We start from the raw sequence: 18536 nt of genomic DNA, 5'->3' as shown, positions 1-18536 counted from the left end.
GGTAGAAATAGATGATTTATTTTTTATTTACTTTAATTAATTAATTAATTTGCAGGGCAATGAGGATTAAGTAACTTGCCCAGGGTCACACAGCTAGTAAATGTCAAGTGTATGAGCCTAGATTTGAACTCAGGTCCTCCTGAATCCAGGGCTGGTGCTTTATCCACTGCGCCACCTAGCTGCCCCCAGAAATAGATGGTTTAAAAACATATTATCACCATTACTAATACACACATACACGTGTGTGTCTATACTGTGTTATTTTAAAACTTTTCTTCATGTGTTCTACTTTCTAATCCTTTAAATCAACATTATGGTTTTCTAATTTCACCTCTCAAATAAAGTCTAAGATGGATGCCATTCTGTTCTTATATTTATTGTTTCTGCATTCCTGTTTATTCATTTCAATATCATACACACCTTAAAATACACTATTATTTACTTTACTTGGCAGCTCACAATAAACTCTACCTCATTTTTGGTGCTGTGATTAGCAAACGTGCCTGTGAGTAATTACTGTTATATTAGTGAAGGAAAATACATTACAGTCTGGAAAAAAAAAATTAAAGGACAACCAAAACATTCTAAGAGAGGAGGACACTTTGAAAAGAGCTAAAAGGTGATGTAGTCCAATATAATGTAATTACAAAAGGCAAATGGTAAACCTGGTCTTGTTTAACCAATTCCAGAAAAGAGGAGGGTCCTTGAAGCTTGAAATGTGTAAATCTAGGACAAATAAATTTACCCTACATACAAAGGGATAGTAAACATGTTTCCTTAAGAGGTGGTAGAGATTAAAAATATAAACATATTGAAAACAGTTGAGCTCCATTCATGCAAAATAGAGCCATAATGGTTTTTAAGGGTAACCATAAAGTTTGGAATATTTCTAACCTTTTTTTAGGCTTGATGTCCATAATAACCATGTCCTAACACATTAAAAATGGAGAAAATTTTTTCTTCTGTAAATAGACAATTCCATTCATTTGTCTATGAAATAAACTGAAATCACCTCACATTGTCAAGTCAGAATCTGGCATACACACAGGATTAATCACTGCTCCCAGCTTGGTCATCCACGAATGAAATAAACAGTATTTCTGGCAAAGCAGTACTTGTGATCATATAATCGTGGAATATGGAACATAAAAGATAGTATGTCAGTATCATCAAGGGTGTAACTACTGTGATTATAGCTTTCCAAACAATTTAGTGCCCATATAATAACTATCTTTCATTTGTTTATAAGTATATCACAAAGTATTAAAGCAAAAGTCTTGGTAAAGGTTAAAAAAGGCTTTCATTTGATTTGAAAAACCCATCAATCTATTATAAGAGAAAATAATAAGTCCGGTAAGAAAAAAAACCTGATAAGAGTCTTTGTAAAACAAAGCTTCAAAGACCTATGACTTTGTCAGTCTAGATAGTGACTTGGATTAGAACTCTTCTATGATTTAGTAAATTGTCTTGAAATTTTCTTTGGTTGAGTCAACAAGCATTTGTTAAGTGCTTGCTATGTGCCACACATCATGTGAAGTACTGGGAATACCCCGTAGCCAACCTTGTGATGAATTTCTCTGACTGTTTTTCAGGTATCAAGAGGCTCATGCTTGAATTCCTTCCAGTTCAGAAAAACCTGCCAAGAACCATCTTTAATCCATTTGATAACCATTAAGAACTTAGGGATACTTTCATACCAGAATGAGACAACTGAGATAAACTAAAATAATAAGAGCAACAAAAATACATTTCTTATTTCAAACACAATATTTGGAAAAGAATAAAATGCATTATATTCAAAATTTACTCCTAGTTACTAGATAGCTTTCGGTAGAATCTAAGCTCTTAAAACTATAATCAACCTTTCTTGCTAAAACATAAGGGGAATCTTAAAGTCTTACTGCATGCATAGAGTTTAGATTCTCAAATCTTAAATAATGGGACTTACCCTTGTCTTATCAAACAATTCTGAAACTTTAAGAAAAAATCTGGAAGGAAAAAGATTTTTATCAGTTGCTTCCTGGGATATCGTTAATTTTCCATTTCAAGTTTTCACAGAATTGCTCAAACATTCAAATTAATTCTGAGCACTTGATAGAGAACTAGATCTGGAGTCAGAAAGATCTAGATCAAAAGCTCGCCTCTGACACTTACTACTAGGGGTATGACCACTGGCAAGTCACATATCCTCTCTGGGTCTTAGTTTCCTTAACTATAGAACAGAGATCTTAACATCTTTACGTACCTACATTCACAAGGTTGTTTTAAGGGTTGAAACAATATTTGGAAAGAATTTTAAAGCAAGATTTAAATGCCAGTTATAATTGAAGACAGAGATTTTGTTTTGTCTACTAGTATGTGCAAGGAACTAGTTCTTATTCTGATCCACATACAAACTGAAATTTGTTAAAGATTACAGAAAATATCGCTGTATTTCAAAACTTTAAGGGAAAGCCTTTTGTGTCAAGAAGGCACACTAAACCACAAACTAAACACATGTATCTTTTTGCCCTTTAGTAATGTTTATCTCCTTCCAAAGTTAATTTGCAAATAAAATACTAAGGAGTAGAGGTGAAACAGACACTTCATTTTTTTTCCCATCCAATGAAAGAAGAAACAATGAAGGCACAGAAATGCTTAAGATAGCTCATGGTTAAAAATTATGCTTTAAGCATTTCCAAAGAAGACTGGTTTTGTTCACTTCCTATCAAAGAATCATTCTACACTCCCAGGTGGTAAGACCAGATGGTACTGCTTTCAATCAAAGAAATACTAGCATGGGAAAAACAGAATAATCCCCATCACATTTGAAAAAAAAATTCATGCAATTCTGGTTCATGGTTTCCCATAAATTCTCCATATACTATCTATCTGATGTTCTGGAGGCCTTTCTCTTGCTTTTCATTACAGAATGTGGGGAATAGCAACAGGCCACTTGAGTGATCCATCTTGTTTTCTAATACTTGATATATATACCTGTTCACTTAGATTTTCAGTCATATACAACTTTAACATTTTCTACATTCTACATCACTTCTCATAAACTAATCTTGTCAGCAATACGTTGCAGGCTACATAAGGTCATGATCAATGTTCTCTGTCCTTGGAGTTATCTGTCATTTTAATTCTTCTGAGAGAAAAGACTTCCATAATTTGCAACCATATGAAATCACTGAGATAGGCTTTTGGTAACAATAATAATTGATGAATTTTCCTAAATGTAACTCCAGTCTGGCTTCCTATTCAATTCAAGACCCAACTCATTATTCCAGCAGCATATATGAATTGTTATAGTCCAGTCATTCAGTTGTGGCCTACCCTTTGTGACCCTGTGGACCACAGAATGCTACGGGGTTTTCTTGGCAAAGATACTAGAGTGGTCTGCCATTTCCTTCTCCAGTGGAGTAAGGCAAATAGAGGTTAAATGATTTGTCCAGGGTCAAACAATTAGTAAGTAAGTGTTTGAGGCCAAATTTGAACCCAGTTCTTTCTGACTTCAGGCCCAGTACTCTACTTGGTAGCATACATTGATTCAAAAGATAACCTGTCTGGTTATATGTCATAATTTGGGCAAGAGGCATTTTTCTCTCCTTTTACTTTTCCAATATGGAAAATAATGTGAATCTTTTTTCTTATTACTGTCTATTTCACTGGGAAGAATGATGCTTTAGCATTTTCCAGGGCAAGATATAATCAATACTTCATCACGTATAAGATCATTTGGATAACTATGAGCTCTCCTTGCTCTGTATACTCTTTTCCTGCTGAATAATTTAAAGCCCAACTCAAAAGTCACTCCTGTGAAGCTTAAGCCTACCCCCTCCCATCTACCACCAGAAATAACCCTCTTCCTTAGTCCTCACTCTTTAATAGATTTCTCATGTAATAATTATAATACAGTTTATCTTCTCCCTTTTATTTTTATTTTATTATTTTTTGTGTGTGGTGCAATGGGGGTGACTTGCCCAAGGTCACACAGCTAGTAAGTGTCAAGTGTCTGAGGCCAGATTTGAACTCAGGTACTCCTGAATCCAGGGCCAGTGCTTTATCCACTGCACCACCTAGCTGCCCCCTATCTTCAAATTTTATACTAAGCTTCTAGAAACGAAAGGAACCATAAATTTTTTACCTGCCCTAGTGTCTGGGACAACACTCTGAGCACAGTATATACTTAATAAATGTTTGCTGGATGAAGCAATCAATATACAATCTTTATTTCTTAGAACTTTAAGTGATACCTGCAGAATATCTGGCAAACACAACTTCCTGTTTAATACCTAGTCAATAAATCAGCAAGGTTAATGAAACCACATCTTGTTAGCAATTACTAATCCATATTTGATCATAAGGGGGTAAAAAATGAACTATTGAAAAAACTGTTTTTCTTCTGTATTAAGTAATGTAAATAAAAATGAAATATTTAGCATTAGCCCTGCTCAGAATCCTGTACCTTGAATATCTCCTGAAAATTGTTATGTCATAGTTCAAAGAAAAGGTTTTGGGAAAAGGTATGGAATAATTAACTCTCAAATTTTTTCTTTAATTAAAAAAAAAGACCTAAAAATGAAAAACTGAAATTTTTCCATTAAGAGTAGAGATTACAATGTACAACCCCCCTAACCCCCGCCAAATCAAAGGATAGTTACATAATCAAACTGAGTCATTTGCTATATTGTTAATTTCATTTTGTGTTATTAGTAATCTCTCTGTTGCCAAATGCATATTTGACAAATTATAAAATGTAGAACAATTCATACTAAAAAAAGTTTCTCTAGGAACATAACATCTAAACCACAATAATCTTTCTGATTGTGAATCTGAAATATATATTCCTTATTTTAATAACATTTCTCAAAGGAATATATAATAACTTACAGGACTTAAGAAGAATTCAAGAAAAAAAATCTAGCCAATTTTTATCAAGTGAAATAGAGTAGACTTTGAAATACATGTCTCATATTCCTGCGATAAATGAACAGAATACTATTGGACAATGTTCAGAAAAGTCTTCTTGATATCGATGCATGTTGAACAAGAAAGAATGAATTTAAATATGCTAAATTGGAGGTATATGGGCTGAGATTTATTTAGCAATTTTTCTCTGCTTTTTTACATCTTGAATGCTGTTAAACCAAAGTGCTTACTTGCATATATCTGTAGAATCTTGTGTTCCTAATGCATACAGTGAAGATCCAATTCTATTGTAATCATCTGCAGCACCTAAGAAAATTTTGAAGATTTACTATTCCAACATTTAACATTGTAACAAAATGAAAATGAATTGCTAGAGAATAAATGTATTGAACTTACACAACACTGTTTTCCAAGACTATGCCATCTAATAAATCTATTAATCTATAATCTAATCTATCAAATCAGCACAACTTTTTAGATAAAAGTGTTATACCAAGAATAAAACCCCTTGTATGAGGTTCAAGACAAACTCATCATACATTAAAATTCTCTATATTAGTAGTTCCTATTACCATAAAGCTCTAAGTTTTCTGTAAAATTTCTGTAAAATGGCTTAAGAATATCCTATTACTATTCTAATAATTTGTTGACAGATTTCTATTTAACACCAAATCAAAGATTTACATACTTATTGTTGTTTCAAGGAAAATCCTCTTTGAATATGCTTTTTCCACAAGCTCTAGATTTGGAAATGTAATTCTCATTCTGTAAATTTTGAGATCTTTAACAGACACATCATTTTGGGCAAAACTAGATTTACTATTTTCATAACCATGAATTCTGATTTTTTTTTTTGCAGGGCAATGAGGGTTAAGTGACTTGCCCAGGGTCACACAGCTAGTTAAGTGTCAGGTGTTTGAGGCCGGCTTTGAACACAGGTCCTCCTGAATCCAGGGCCAGTGCTTTATCCACTGTGCCACCTAGCCGCCCCCTGAATTCTGAATTTTTATGAAGAAATAAGTAAATTTAAAAATATTATAGTTTGCCAGATAAGAAGGAACCAAAAAAAAAAACACCTAAGAAACATTTTCATGTTTCTGGCTGATTAATTTTGACTGCTTATGGTTTTTTAATTGTTTTGTGTGTGGTGGTTCTTCAATCATTCAGTCCTATTTGACTCTTTATGACCACATGGACTATAGGAATTATATTTTCCAAGTGAGAAACTCTAGGTTTGCATCTAGTAGAATTACCTCCTTAAATACTAACCAAGAGGAGATCATATGAAGTTTACTGAGTTTCCTGCTTTTATGCTGTAGTTTGTTCTTCGTACTTGAAGGGCACCAATGACATAACAATACTGGGGTCAAGGTACAACGTGTTTGACTTTGGCTGTAAAGTCCAATATGATCTTGGAAGGCCCTGCAACAGGTTGGGCACAAATAGTCTGTTTGAACATTTTGGATGGAGATGTCTTTAGATTTTGGCATCTCACATTTCCTTTGTGCTACTGGAATTTTCTTTTGCTGAAAGAGCACAGTGCCTTCTTTGATGTGGAAACACCTGCTTTTATTTATCATAATTCAAAGAAAAGTCATAAAGACTGATATATACATATATATATGTATGTAAATACACTGCAGACAAGGAATTTGAAGCAAAAGAAATAAAGTGATTTGCCCACAGCTTTTTTTGCGGGGGAGGGTGAGGCAATTGGGGTTAAGTGACTTGCCCAGGGTCACACAGCTAGTAATTGTCAAGTGTCTGAAGCAGGATTTGAACTCAGGTCCTCCTGACTCCAGGGCTGGTGCTCTATCTGCTGTGCCACACAGCTGCCCCTACCCACAGCTTTTTAAACATACCAGTATGGGAACTGGGTGGGGGGGACTCCTCAAGTCTCTTAACTTTCCGTTCAGAATACTACTTTTTGTTTGTAGATACAGCAGGTAAAGTTTTAGTATTGTCTCTATATTTGAGAAAAACTACATATTATAGACAGAAGTGTGTTGGAGAAGAACACATTAAAATATAACTTTGAAGTCCCTCAAAGGAATGGCATAAACAACAAAATTTTACTGGTCACCAAGCTAGAGATTTCTCTTAATTCCTCCTTCCTATTAAAGCATTTATTAGCTATACCCAGAATTCACTGTTTTACCATATCTTTACATTGTTTGTGCATTTATTGATTTAAAAACAAAAATATTTCTATGCTAAGGAAATTGCCAACTATAAATGATAAGCAACTTTTGCTACATCTAATTTATGTTGAATCTAGGTTTCTCTCGAGAAAGTTAATACTTACTTTTATGTGACTTTGTCATCCTATCTGATTTGGCAGACGCATCCTTCACTCGGTTGTGATATTCTAAAAGGAATGTCCGCTCATGTTCAAAGAAATCATCTACATCCTGTAGATCAAAACAAAAAATCCAAGATTTTTACATCATCTAAAGCTGGACTTTAGGAAAATGAAAGCTGAGCAGTGCAGAATCAATGCTTCTAGGGAACACTTCTGAGAGTCTCTTGGATAACAGAGTTCAAAACAGTTAAAACAAAGAAATTAATTCAGGCTAATTCACTGAAAGGTCAAATACTTAAGCTGAACCTTAAATACTGTGAGCATATAATGAGAAAACAGGAATCGTTAGATAAGATCCTGATGTGAAAGACTGAAGGCAAAGGGAAAAGAGGATGGCAGAGGATGAGATGGATAGTGTCATGGAAACAATGAACATGAACTTGGATGAACTTCAAGAGATAGTGGAGGATAGAAGGGCCTGAGGCGCTGTGGTTCATGAGGTCACAAAGAGTCAGAAATGACAACTAAAAAAGAACAATAAAATGTTCTGTTGCAATATGTTCCTTTCTTTATCTGTAACAGTTTTTTTACTATAAGAGAAAAATCAAATTTCTAAGTATTTTAAGAACAAATGGGTCTTCCATAAAACATGACATAGCAGTAATGACTAATCCTGTAAACTTTACATACACTCATTTACGGGAATGAAAAGTAGCCATATGATCTTCGAACTTTTTGTGCAGGGAGTCTTATATGGTTTACAATAGCATGTGGTCCTCAAGACGTCCTTACATGCAACATACTTCTAGATTTTATGCCATTCAAAATTTACATACACACAATCCTAATGAGAATATAAACTTGTAAAATGATGGTGGATGGCTTATGAGCAGCATCATCTCAAAAAGCAGATAAGTAGTGGAGAGTAAAACTAGCTTAAAGAAAGTTTTGCAAGACATCCAACTAAACTCAGTCATACATAGGCCATTCAAGGGTAAAAATGGAAGGATTAGGAATAAAAATGAAAAAAATGTACAAAAATCATTTTAGCTAATTGATTTCTTCACCAATGATAGTGGAACCACACTTGGACACTAAAGTCACAGGTGTGCTTTCTGGAGGGAGAAACAGTACTGAAGAAAACAAAAAATGGTAAAGCGAATGAATTAGACTGATTATCTACCTACCTATGTTTATTAAATCTATGTTGGACCAGGCCCAAAGTTCTTTTAAAAAATGTCCATACCTTTTGACCCAGCAGTACCACTACTAGGTCTGTATCCTAAAGAGCTAGTGGCACTGTGAAGTAATCCAACCATTCTGGAGAACAATTTGGAAATTTGTCGAAAGGGCTATAAAATTGCATATCCATTGACCCAGTAATACCAATATTAGGTCTTTATATCAAAGAGATATAAGGAAAAAGGACCTGCTTGTACAAAAATTATGTATAGCAGCTGTTTTCATTGTGGCAAATCCCCTCCAACATATATAATTTTCCTTTTCTATCATATCAACTGATCTGATTTGGAGTGAAGTGGCACCTCAGAGTTGTTTTAATTTGCATTTCTCTAATCAACAGTGATTTAGAGCATTTCACTTTATTGATAAATTGTTCTCCATAATGGTTTGGTCAGTTCACTACTTGACCAACTGTTCGTTAGTATACTTTTTTTTTTTTTGGTGGGGCAATGGGGTTAAGTGACTTGCTCAGGGTCACACAGCTAGTAAGTGTCAAGTGTCTGAGGCCGCATTTGAACCTCTGAATCCAGGGCTGGTGCTTTATCCACTGCACCACCCAGCTGCCCCAGTATACTTATTTTTACCTCATCCTTTCCAGCATTTGTCATTTCTGATACATGTAAGGTGGTACCTCAGAGATGTTTTAATTTTCCTTTCTCTAATCAGCAAGGATTTAGAACATTTTTTCATACGACCATAAATAGTTTTTATTTCTTCTGAAAACTGCCTAATTATATCCTTTGACAATTTATAAATTGGGGAATAGATCATATTTTTATAAATTTGACTCAGTTTCCTATATATCTGAGAGATAAGGTCTTTATCAGAGAAACTTGCTGTAAACATTTTTTATATTCACTGTCTGTAGCTCTTCAGTTGTGTCCAACTCTCTGTGACTCCACTGGTGGTTTTCTTGGCAAAGATACTGGAGTGATTTGCCATTCCCTTCTCTAGCTCATTTTAAAGATGAGGAAACTGAGGCAAACAGGGTCAAGCAACTTGCCCAGGATCACATAGCTAGAAAGTGTCTGAGGCTTAATTTGAATTCAGGAATTCCTATCTCTAGGTCCAATGCTTTATCCACCGCACCACCAAGTTGTCTTATTGCCTAGTACATTTTAGCAAAATATAGTTTCCCAGATTATCTCCTTTAATTAGGCCTATTTTTGCTTTGTTTGAGATAATGATTTGCTTCCCCTGCCTTTTTTTTTTTTTAAATTTCAGGTGAAGCACATTAGATTCAGCTCTATCCCTTTATTTTAACCCTGTGTGTCTTTCTATTTTAAGTATGTTTCTTGTAAACAACACAGTGTTAGTTCTGGTTTGTAATCCATTCTGCTATCCAATTCCATTTTGTGGTTGAGCCATCACACTCAGTTATGATTACTTTTTATTCTACTCTCCCATCCGATTTCCTTCTCTTTTTTATCCTATTCCTCTTCCAAAATGTTTTGCTTCTGACCACTGCTTCCATTAATCTGCCACCCCTCTTTTATCAACCTTCCCCTTTTCTTATCTTCTCCTTCTACTTTCCTACTGAGTAAGTTAGATGTCTATACCCAACTGAGTATATATGTATATTCTTTGCTTTTTCATGTTTGCCTTTTTATACCTCTCTTGAGTCTTGTGTCTGAATGCCAACTTTTCTATTTAGCCATATTCTTTTCATCAGGAATGCTTGAAAGTACTCTATTTTTATTAAATATCCATTTTTCCCCTGAAGGAATACACATAGTTTTGCTGGGCAATTTTTGGTTGAAATCTTAGCTCCTTTGCCTTCAAGAATGTCATATTTCAAGCTTGTCCTCTCCTGCAATGTGGAAAGTGTTAAATCTTGTATGATCTTGACTGGCTCTACAATATTTGAATTTTCCTTCCATCCCACCCTCCAAAATGTTTCCAATATTTCCTTTTACCTGGGAGCTCTAAAATTTTGGGTATAATTTTTGGGGGGCAGGGCAATGAGTGTTAAGTGACTTGTCCAGGGTCACACAGCTAGTGTCAAGTGTCTGAGGTCTGATTTGAATTCAGGTCCTCCTGGATCCAGGACCAGTGTTTTATCTACTGTGCCACCTAGTTGCCCCCAGGTTTGGGTATAATAGAGAGAGTTGTCATTTGGAGATCTCTTTCAGGAGGGAATGGGTGGATTCTTTTCATTTCTATTTTAACCTCTGGTTTTAATATATATGGATAGTTTTCCTCAATAATTTTTTTCTTTTTGGTGCGACAATGGGGGTTAAGTGACTTGTATAGGTTCACATAGCTAGTCAAGTGTCTAAGGTTGGATTTGAACTCAGGTCCTCCTGAATCCAGGGCTGGTGCTTTATCCACTACTCCACCTAGCTGTGCCCTCCCCCCCCGCCCCGATAATTTCTCGAAATATGACATTAAGGCTCTTTTTTTCTTTTTCTTTTTGGTCATGACTTTCTGGTAGTGCACTAATTCTTATATTCTTGATCTATTTTCCAGGTGAATTTTTTTTCTGATGAGATATTCCATATTTTCTTGTTTTTTAGAAAACCCCATTCTTTTAACTTTGTTTTCATTGTTTCTTGATATCTCATGGAATCACTGGTTTTTACTCACCCAATTTTAATTTTTAAGGAATTCTTTTCCTCAATGAATTTTTGTACCTCTTGCTCCATTTGGAGTTCTTTCCTTCAGTGAATTTTTATGCCTCTGACCAATTTGTTTTTTAAGGGGCTCTTTTCTTCAGCATTTTTGGGGCCCCTTTTACTAAGCTAATTCTCTTTTCTTAACCGTCTTATATCACTCTTATTTCCCCCCACCACTCTTGTCTCTTTCTTTGACTTCCAGCAATTCTTTTTGGGCTCATGGCCAATTAGCATTTTATTTTTTCTTTGAGGCTTTGCTTGTAGCTGCTTTTAGGTTTTTCTCTTCTGCGTTTGTATCTGGGTCTTCTCTGTCACTGTAGCTTTTTATGGTCAAGTTCTTTTTTTGTATCGTTTCTTCTTTTCCCCAGGCTATTTCTTGACTCTGAACTTTATATGGGGCTCTGCTCATCTTGGGAGTGGGAAGTCACTGTCCAAAGCTTCAGAAAGCTTTTTTGTACTGCTATTTTCAGAGCTATTTCTGGGGGTCTACAAGTCTTTGGTGCTTCCAAGGTGTTGTGATCTGGGGAGAGGTGTGCTCTGGGCTTTATCCAGGAAAGGGCCATCTTCCCTTGCTGCTACAAGTACTAGTGCTCCTCTTGGCCCCACAACTTGCACCAGGTCCCCAGGTCTTCTGCAGCCGCAAATGCTAGTGATCCTTTCTTCCTTGGGAATGTTGCCAGGGCCCCTACTCCCTTGTGACCATCCACATCCAAAAAGTAAATTGTTGTTTTCTGGCTTTTTATCCCCTAGTGTCTTTATGCTTCTTTTTGTTTGTTTGTTTTGGCAGAGCAATGAGGGTTAAATGACTTGCCCAAGGTCCTCATGAATCCAGGGCCAGTGCTTTATCCACTGTGACACCTAGGTGTCCCTTTTATGCTTCCCTCTTGATGCCCAAAGTTCTCCACTGTGGCCTCTGATATATTTTTGACTCTTCCCCCTAAAGCCCTAACACACTTACTTACATTTACTATCACTCAAATTTATTCCTTCCTTTTTATTCTTTTAGTTCAATTTGCCTGTTAGTTCCTTTTGCCTCAGACGTTAGTTGTCATCTAATCTTTTCCTTTGATTTGTCATATATATTGTTATCAGAATAGTCTTTTTTCACGCACACACTGATCATGTTATTCCAGTTTAGTAATGTTCAGTGGCTTCCATTCCCTACTCTTATTCTGACATTCATTCACATTCAAGTTGTTCCTCAAGAACTTCCCCGAGTTCTTTTCCAAACAAAAACACTTCAACCTTGCCTTTCCATACCTCATCAGTTACCCCCTTGTCCCTGGGACTTTTCCTCCCTCTGATTCGGGAGATTGGAGAGCTTCCTCCCAGATCCTCTGTTTAAGGAGAGAGTCTGTCTTCCAGGAACATGTTGCCTAATTATTCCCCATTTTTCTCTAATTTTCAATATCTACTTATTCCCTGGGTCCTTTCAATAATCAAATAAATAAGCATTAAATATCTACTTTGTATTAGGCATTGTTCTAGGTGCTGGGGATACAAAAACAAGAAACAGCCAGTTTCCTCAAGGAATTTACATTCTATTGAGGAAGGAAACATGTCCATATCTAAGTATTTACAAAATAATTTTGAAGAGAAGTATACTAAAAGCATTAGGTGATCAGGAAAGGCTGATGTACAAATATGTATAGGTTTCCTCCATCCCTAAAAATCCTTTACATGATCATGCTACCTCCCCAAGCTATTGTAGTATCCATCTCTTTTCCTTTTTCACAAACTTTCATACTGTTAGCAAGGGTAACCTGTATTCACTTCATCCATTTCCTCATCTCACCCCAGCAACAACCTATCTTCCAGCCATACCACTTAACTCAAACTGTTCCCTTCCAAGTTTCTAATAATTTCTTGTTTTGTATTGATCTAATGACGCTGATCTGATTTCTTTTTTTGCCAAGGCTGTAACAGATAATCTTTTTTTGTTTTGTTTTATTATTTTTTTTTTTGATGAGGCAATTGCGGTTAAGTTACTTGCCCAGGGTCACCCAGCTATAGTAAGTGTCAAGTGTCTGAGGCCAGATTTGAACTCAGTTCCTCCTGACTCCAGGGCTGGTGCTTTACCCACTGTACCACCTAGCTGCCCCTTAATAACTTCTTTTTGTTTGTTTGTTTTTTGTTTTAGTGAGGCAATTGGGGTTAAGTGACTTGCCCAGGGTCACACAGCTAGGAAGTGTTAAGTGTCTGAGGCCAGATTTGAACTCAGGTACTTCTGATTCCAGGGCCAGTGCTCTATTCACTGCACTATCTAGCTGCCCCTCTAATAACTTCTTAAATGGTAAATCCATTGGTTAGCCCTCATCTGACTTGACCTCTCTGCAGATTCTGACACTATCATCCTTTTTTCTAAGACAATCTCTTTCCTTACCTTCACTGGCACTGGTCTCTTTTAATTCTCCTGTCTCAATCTCCTTTGCACAACCACAATTCACTTACCCCCAAAGTGTGGGTATCACATCAAGGGTATGCACTGGGTCCTTTTCTCTTATATTTTATCTCTTAGTGATTTCATCAGCTCTTATAAGTACAACTATCTCTGTGAAGATGACTCCCAACAGAAGATGAGCTCTATGAGCCCAGCTCAGATTCCCAGCACCTAGGAGAATGCTTGAACACAGTGTTTATTGAATTGAAAAGAACAAATTCTCAAACTATTATTACTGCAAACCAAATCTTACCTTTACCCCTGAAACAATGACACCGTCTGCTGATTTAACCATATTTTTAAAGAAATCTTCAAGTTTCTCTTTCTTATTTTTTCCACGTACACTCAACTGAAAGATACAGAAATTTTAGAAAAGCATTTTCAGTATAAATAGGAAAGCAGTGCCCTTAATGCTTGAAGCTCTAAAATGGAAACCACTATTTTCTTAAATATTTCTGTCTGTCACCTCCTCCTTCTTTGATATACCCTTCCTTCTCTTTAGTTGGCCAGCTGTTTTCCAACTCTCCAGAACCATCATAAAATGAGAATAGTCATTCTTATTGAAAAGGGCACATCAATCAATTCTCCTTTGGTTCATTCACCATATGCTATCAATCATTTGTTTTCTAGATTTACTGATGTTTAAAGAAATTGCTATACACTATTTAAAACACTTGTTTCACTCATTTTGTTTTTGGAGTTGCTAATACTATTTTTTTTTGGCGGGACAATGAAGGTTAAGTGACTTGCCCAGGGTCACACAGCTAGTAAGTGTTAAGTGTCTGAGGCTGGACTTGAACTCAGGTCCTCCTGAGTCCAGGGCTGGTGCTTTATCCATGCTAATTCTATCTTAAGGTAACAATCTTATATTTTCTTCTATTTTTTAATCTTTGGTTTAATATTTCTTTTTTTTTTGAAAACATTTTTTATTTAAAGTTCTGTCACTCCTCATTTTTACTAATATGTAAACATCATTGAGAAAGTGGGATTTACAGGAAGTGTGGTATAGGAAATTTAAGACTACTCTAGTTTGAAAATAAACTTTAAATTTCCCACTCTAAATTCTTTTGTCTTTGGTCTAGATCAAGGATCAGCAACCTTTAGTATCTGGTGGCATGTGGGACAATTTTGAGTAAAACCTTCATTAGGGCTGGCTTTGGAAAAAAATAAGTTTGCCCCTGGTTTCTCCCTCCCCTTCTCTCAATACTCCTCCATATCTGATTAGTCCAGTCTCTATAACTCACATGATATCTATCTACTCATTCTTTGCTTCCAGTTAAATTAATCCCTGCTGTGGTTGGAAATCAAGGAGTTAGCTGATCAAAGAATTAAGTCTCAAACACCTACCCATGAATATTTGAATTTTACTTTTCCCTCAGCTCTTCAACTACTAGGAAATGGCCTATATCCTGGGTCACCAGGCTCCTTATTAATTTCCCTAATCACCACCCATATAGGAGGACTAGAAAGACTATGCTACTTCAAAAAAGACTGACAATTTCAGTCTAGATAACACAAGTAATACACAAAAAAGGCAGAGTAATATATAAAGCTTTTTCATGATGGCTACTTAACATTTTCTATTATGTAATTCCCTGAAAATTAACAGAATCCCTGTTTACTAAGCCTGGTTTTCTTTCTTCTAATTTATCTTCAAGTTCAAATCTATAAGCTGTTTCCATTTCATTCTAAACTTCACATTGCCATGTGTTGGATGGACACTTATTAAGTTCTTACTTAGAGACTAGCTCCCAACTCAAATTTAGATTGAGTATTTTAAAAAATGAAAAGAAAACAATTTTAAATGTTTATATAACTATCACTTTTTTTTCTTTTAAAAGTACTCTGGATTTCATTAATGACCAGGTACTTTAACCAAGTTATATCACTTCAAAAACACATTAACAATGGGTCATATCCCTAAAAAGTTAGATTTCTTGCAAATAAAACACACACATACAACCTCCCCCCCCCCTTTCTCTCTATGACTGATCTAATCTCATCAGTAATGTTCTTTCTCTACCTCTGGTGCGGTTTAAAACCCCTCCATATCTTTTCACATATCTTACCCACAGCCTTTCAAAATGATTTATAACAAGATTTTTTCCTTTTCTGGTCATATATCACTTTGATGATGCTGTTTATGCTTCTTCGATGCAAGCCATTATTTGTAATATATTTTAGGCTGTTTATAATAACCATGATGGTTCACCTTCAATTTTGATTTCTCACAGGTCAGACTTTTAGAGTAGCAGTCAGAAATATTGATAGTACCTAGTAATTTCCTCAAAACAATCCAGTACCATCTCTTTCTACTCTAGACCCACTTCATGTGCATAAGGTGTTTCTCTCTCTCTCTCTCACACACACACACACACACACGCACGCACACACACGTATGAGTGCACATGCGCTCATGTGTATGCAGATGGATTAATTTCATTTGGAGATCTCACAACAGAGTGGGAGAGCCTCGATTTGAACACCGAGAAGGACAATTATTATGACACACATGAACACCATAGTAATTAACATTTCTTCCTGCTTTATGGCCAGATTGATGTTTTTATTTGGATAGTGCAGAACAAATCCATCCCTGTAGTCAGATCTCTCACAAAATCTCACATTATTTTAACATTTTGTTCAATCAGAAAATTGCTTAAGAGAAAACAAAACCAAAAACCAATCGGGAACAATGAGATCTCATATCCTCTTGTGTGTCCATAAAATATAGTGTGCTATAGAAAATTATATGAAAAAGCTTGCATGTTTCTTTCTTATCGTTTCATCAGATATCTTTGGTGTGTGCCTTAGACCATTCCCCAAAAAGATTTTAGAAGTGAGAAAGTATGCATATATATTGATATCTGTTATCTTCTTTTCTTGGGGAGGTGAAGATAGGGGCGTGTGGGGTGTTAAAGTACTGTCTTTCCCATTCTTCTGGAATATGTCCCTTTATCATATCCTAAAAACCAACTGCCGGGTGCATTTAAAATTCTTTTAAGTATAGATTTATTTTCTATATGCATTTGGTCTATCTCAGGTACTATTTCTAACCTCAGTTACTGCCACTTCCTTAAGTACCCACTGAAGTGACAGAAGTTCAAATGTTGTGGTTCCATTTAAGTCACTAATGAAATATATTATCATAGTAACACTGGAAGATATATTACATTTTACATTTCCTTGTGGTACTCCTTCTGAGTTTTAGATCGATGAATCTGTAAGAACTTCAAAGGTCATGTGGACTAACACATACACCTGAACAAATATACTACTGACAACATACACATAAAATGATTATCTAGCCTTTGGAGAAGGAGGGAAACCCATTGCATTCTAAGGCATTCCATTCCACTTTTGGTTAGCTGTAATTGTTAGCCAGTTTTTTATGGTTTTTGTTTGTTTGTTTGGTTTGGTTTTTTTGGTGAGGCAATTGGGGTTGAGTGACTTGCCTAGGGTCACACAGCTAAGTGTTAAGTGTCTGAGGCTGGATTTGAACTCAGGTCCTCCTGACTACAAGGCCGGTGCTCTATCCACTGTGCCACCTACCTGCCCCCTGCTAGCCAGTTTAAAAAAAAATCTATCCTACAATTATCTCTTTGTCATTTTCAGGCATTATTCCTATTTTTGAATCTCTGGGAAGAAGAAAAAAGTCTAGTCTTCTTCAAATGAGCAACCTTTCGAACACTTCAAGGCTGCTATCACATTCCTCCTAAGTCTTCTCCATATGTCATTTCTTTCATAGGACATAGTTATAAGGCCCTACACCTCCTTTTGGACATTTTCCTTTTTATCAAAGTCCTTCCTAAAATGTTGCACAAAGAACTGAACAACATACTCCAGATATGGGTCTGAGTAGGATTATCTCCACCTTGGTCTTGGATATTATATTTCTTTTTGCTTTTTGTTTTTTTTTTTAGTGAGGCAATTGCCCAGGGTCACACAGCTAGTAAGCGTTAAGTGTCTGAGGCCAGATTTGAACTCAGGTACTCCTGACTCCAGGGCCGGTGCTCTATCCACTGCGCCATCTAGCTGCCCCCGGATATTATACTTCTTAAGCCTGGAAGGAAAAATGAGGGTGGGGAGGAGAGGAAGAGACCATTTTTTTTCTTTAGTTTGTTTTTCATTCATTTGGTTCTTCCTTGTTAAGGGCTGGGGGTTTGGCTGGTTGTTGGTTGTTGTCCTTTGTACTCAAAGAGTACCAAAATGACACCATTATGTTGGGTTCAATGTACAGTGTGTCCAGTTGGGCTCATTAGAACAATATAAGCTCAAAAGGTTCTACTACAGGTCAGGCACAAATAGTGCTTATGGAGATATCTCTAACTTTGCACATCTCACATTTCTTTTGAGCTACTGCAATTCTGTTTTGCTCATAGAGCACAGAACCTTCTTTGATGCAGGCACACTGTGCTGAAAGGTACTGTGCCAGTGTCTCCCATGTTTTGCAATCAATTCTAAAGTTCTTCAGAGAGACTTTGAGGGTATCCTTGTAGCACTTCTTCTGACCTTTTAGCTCCTGCTTTGTGAGAGTTACTCATAAAACAGCCTTTTAGGCAAATATACATCTGACATTCAAACAACATGGCCAGTCCACTAGAGATAGACGCCCTCTCTGGAGTAGAGTCTGAATGCGTGGCAATTCAGCTCAAAAAATGACCTCAGTGTCTGCTACCTTATCTTGCCAGGTGATCTTCAGAATCTTCCTAAAACAATTAAGATGGAGGTGATTCACTTTCCTGGCAAGGCACTGGTAGACTGTCCAGGTTTCACAGGAATACAATGAGGTCAGCACAATGGCTCTGTAGACCTTTGATTTGCTAGACAACCTAATACCTCTTCTCTTCTACACTTTCCTTTGGAGTCTCCCAAACAATGAACTAGCTCTGGCAACGTGCGTGTCAACCTTATCATCTATGTTTACATTTCTGGAAAGTATACTGCCAAGGTTAGTGCTTCTCCAACTCATTTTACAGATGAAGAACTAAGGCGAACAGGATTAAGTGACTTGCCTACTGTC

General features: G+C 36.2%; 1 protein-coding gene across 2 annotated transcripts in view; it reads right to left on the bottom strand.

Moving 5' to 3' along the window:
• The window catches only part of SNX6 (sorting nexin 6), a 63449-nt gene that overhangs the window by 21698 nt on the left and 23215 nt on the right, over window positions 1–18536 (bottom strand). For both annotated transcript variants that reach the window (XM_043984716.1, XM_043984717.1), the window contains 4 exons: window positions 13767–13862; window positions 7220–7325; window positions 5145–5220; window positions 1949–1988 (listed from right to left, as the gene is read on the bottom strand). In XM_043984716.1, coding sequence (XP_043840651.1) covers window positions 1949–1988; window positions 5145–5220; window positions 7220–7325; window positions 13767–13862 — 318 coding nt within the window. The remainder of the gene's footprint in view (window positions 1–1948; window positions 1989–5144; window positions 5221–7219; window positions 7326–13766; window positions 13863–18536) is intronic.

Source organism: Dromiciops gliroides, chromosome 2, assembly GCF_019393635.1.
Source record: "Dromiciops gliroides isolate mDroGli1 chromosome 2, mDroGli1.pri, whole genome shotgun sequence".
Taxonomy (NCBI): domain Eukaryota; kingdom Metazoa; phylum Chordata; class Mammalia; order Microbiotheria; family Microbiotheriidae; genus Dromiciops; species Dromiciops gliroides.
This window is presented reverse-complemented; position numbering and strand designations above follow the sequence as displayed.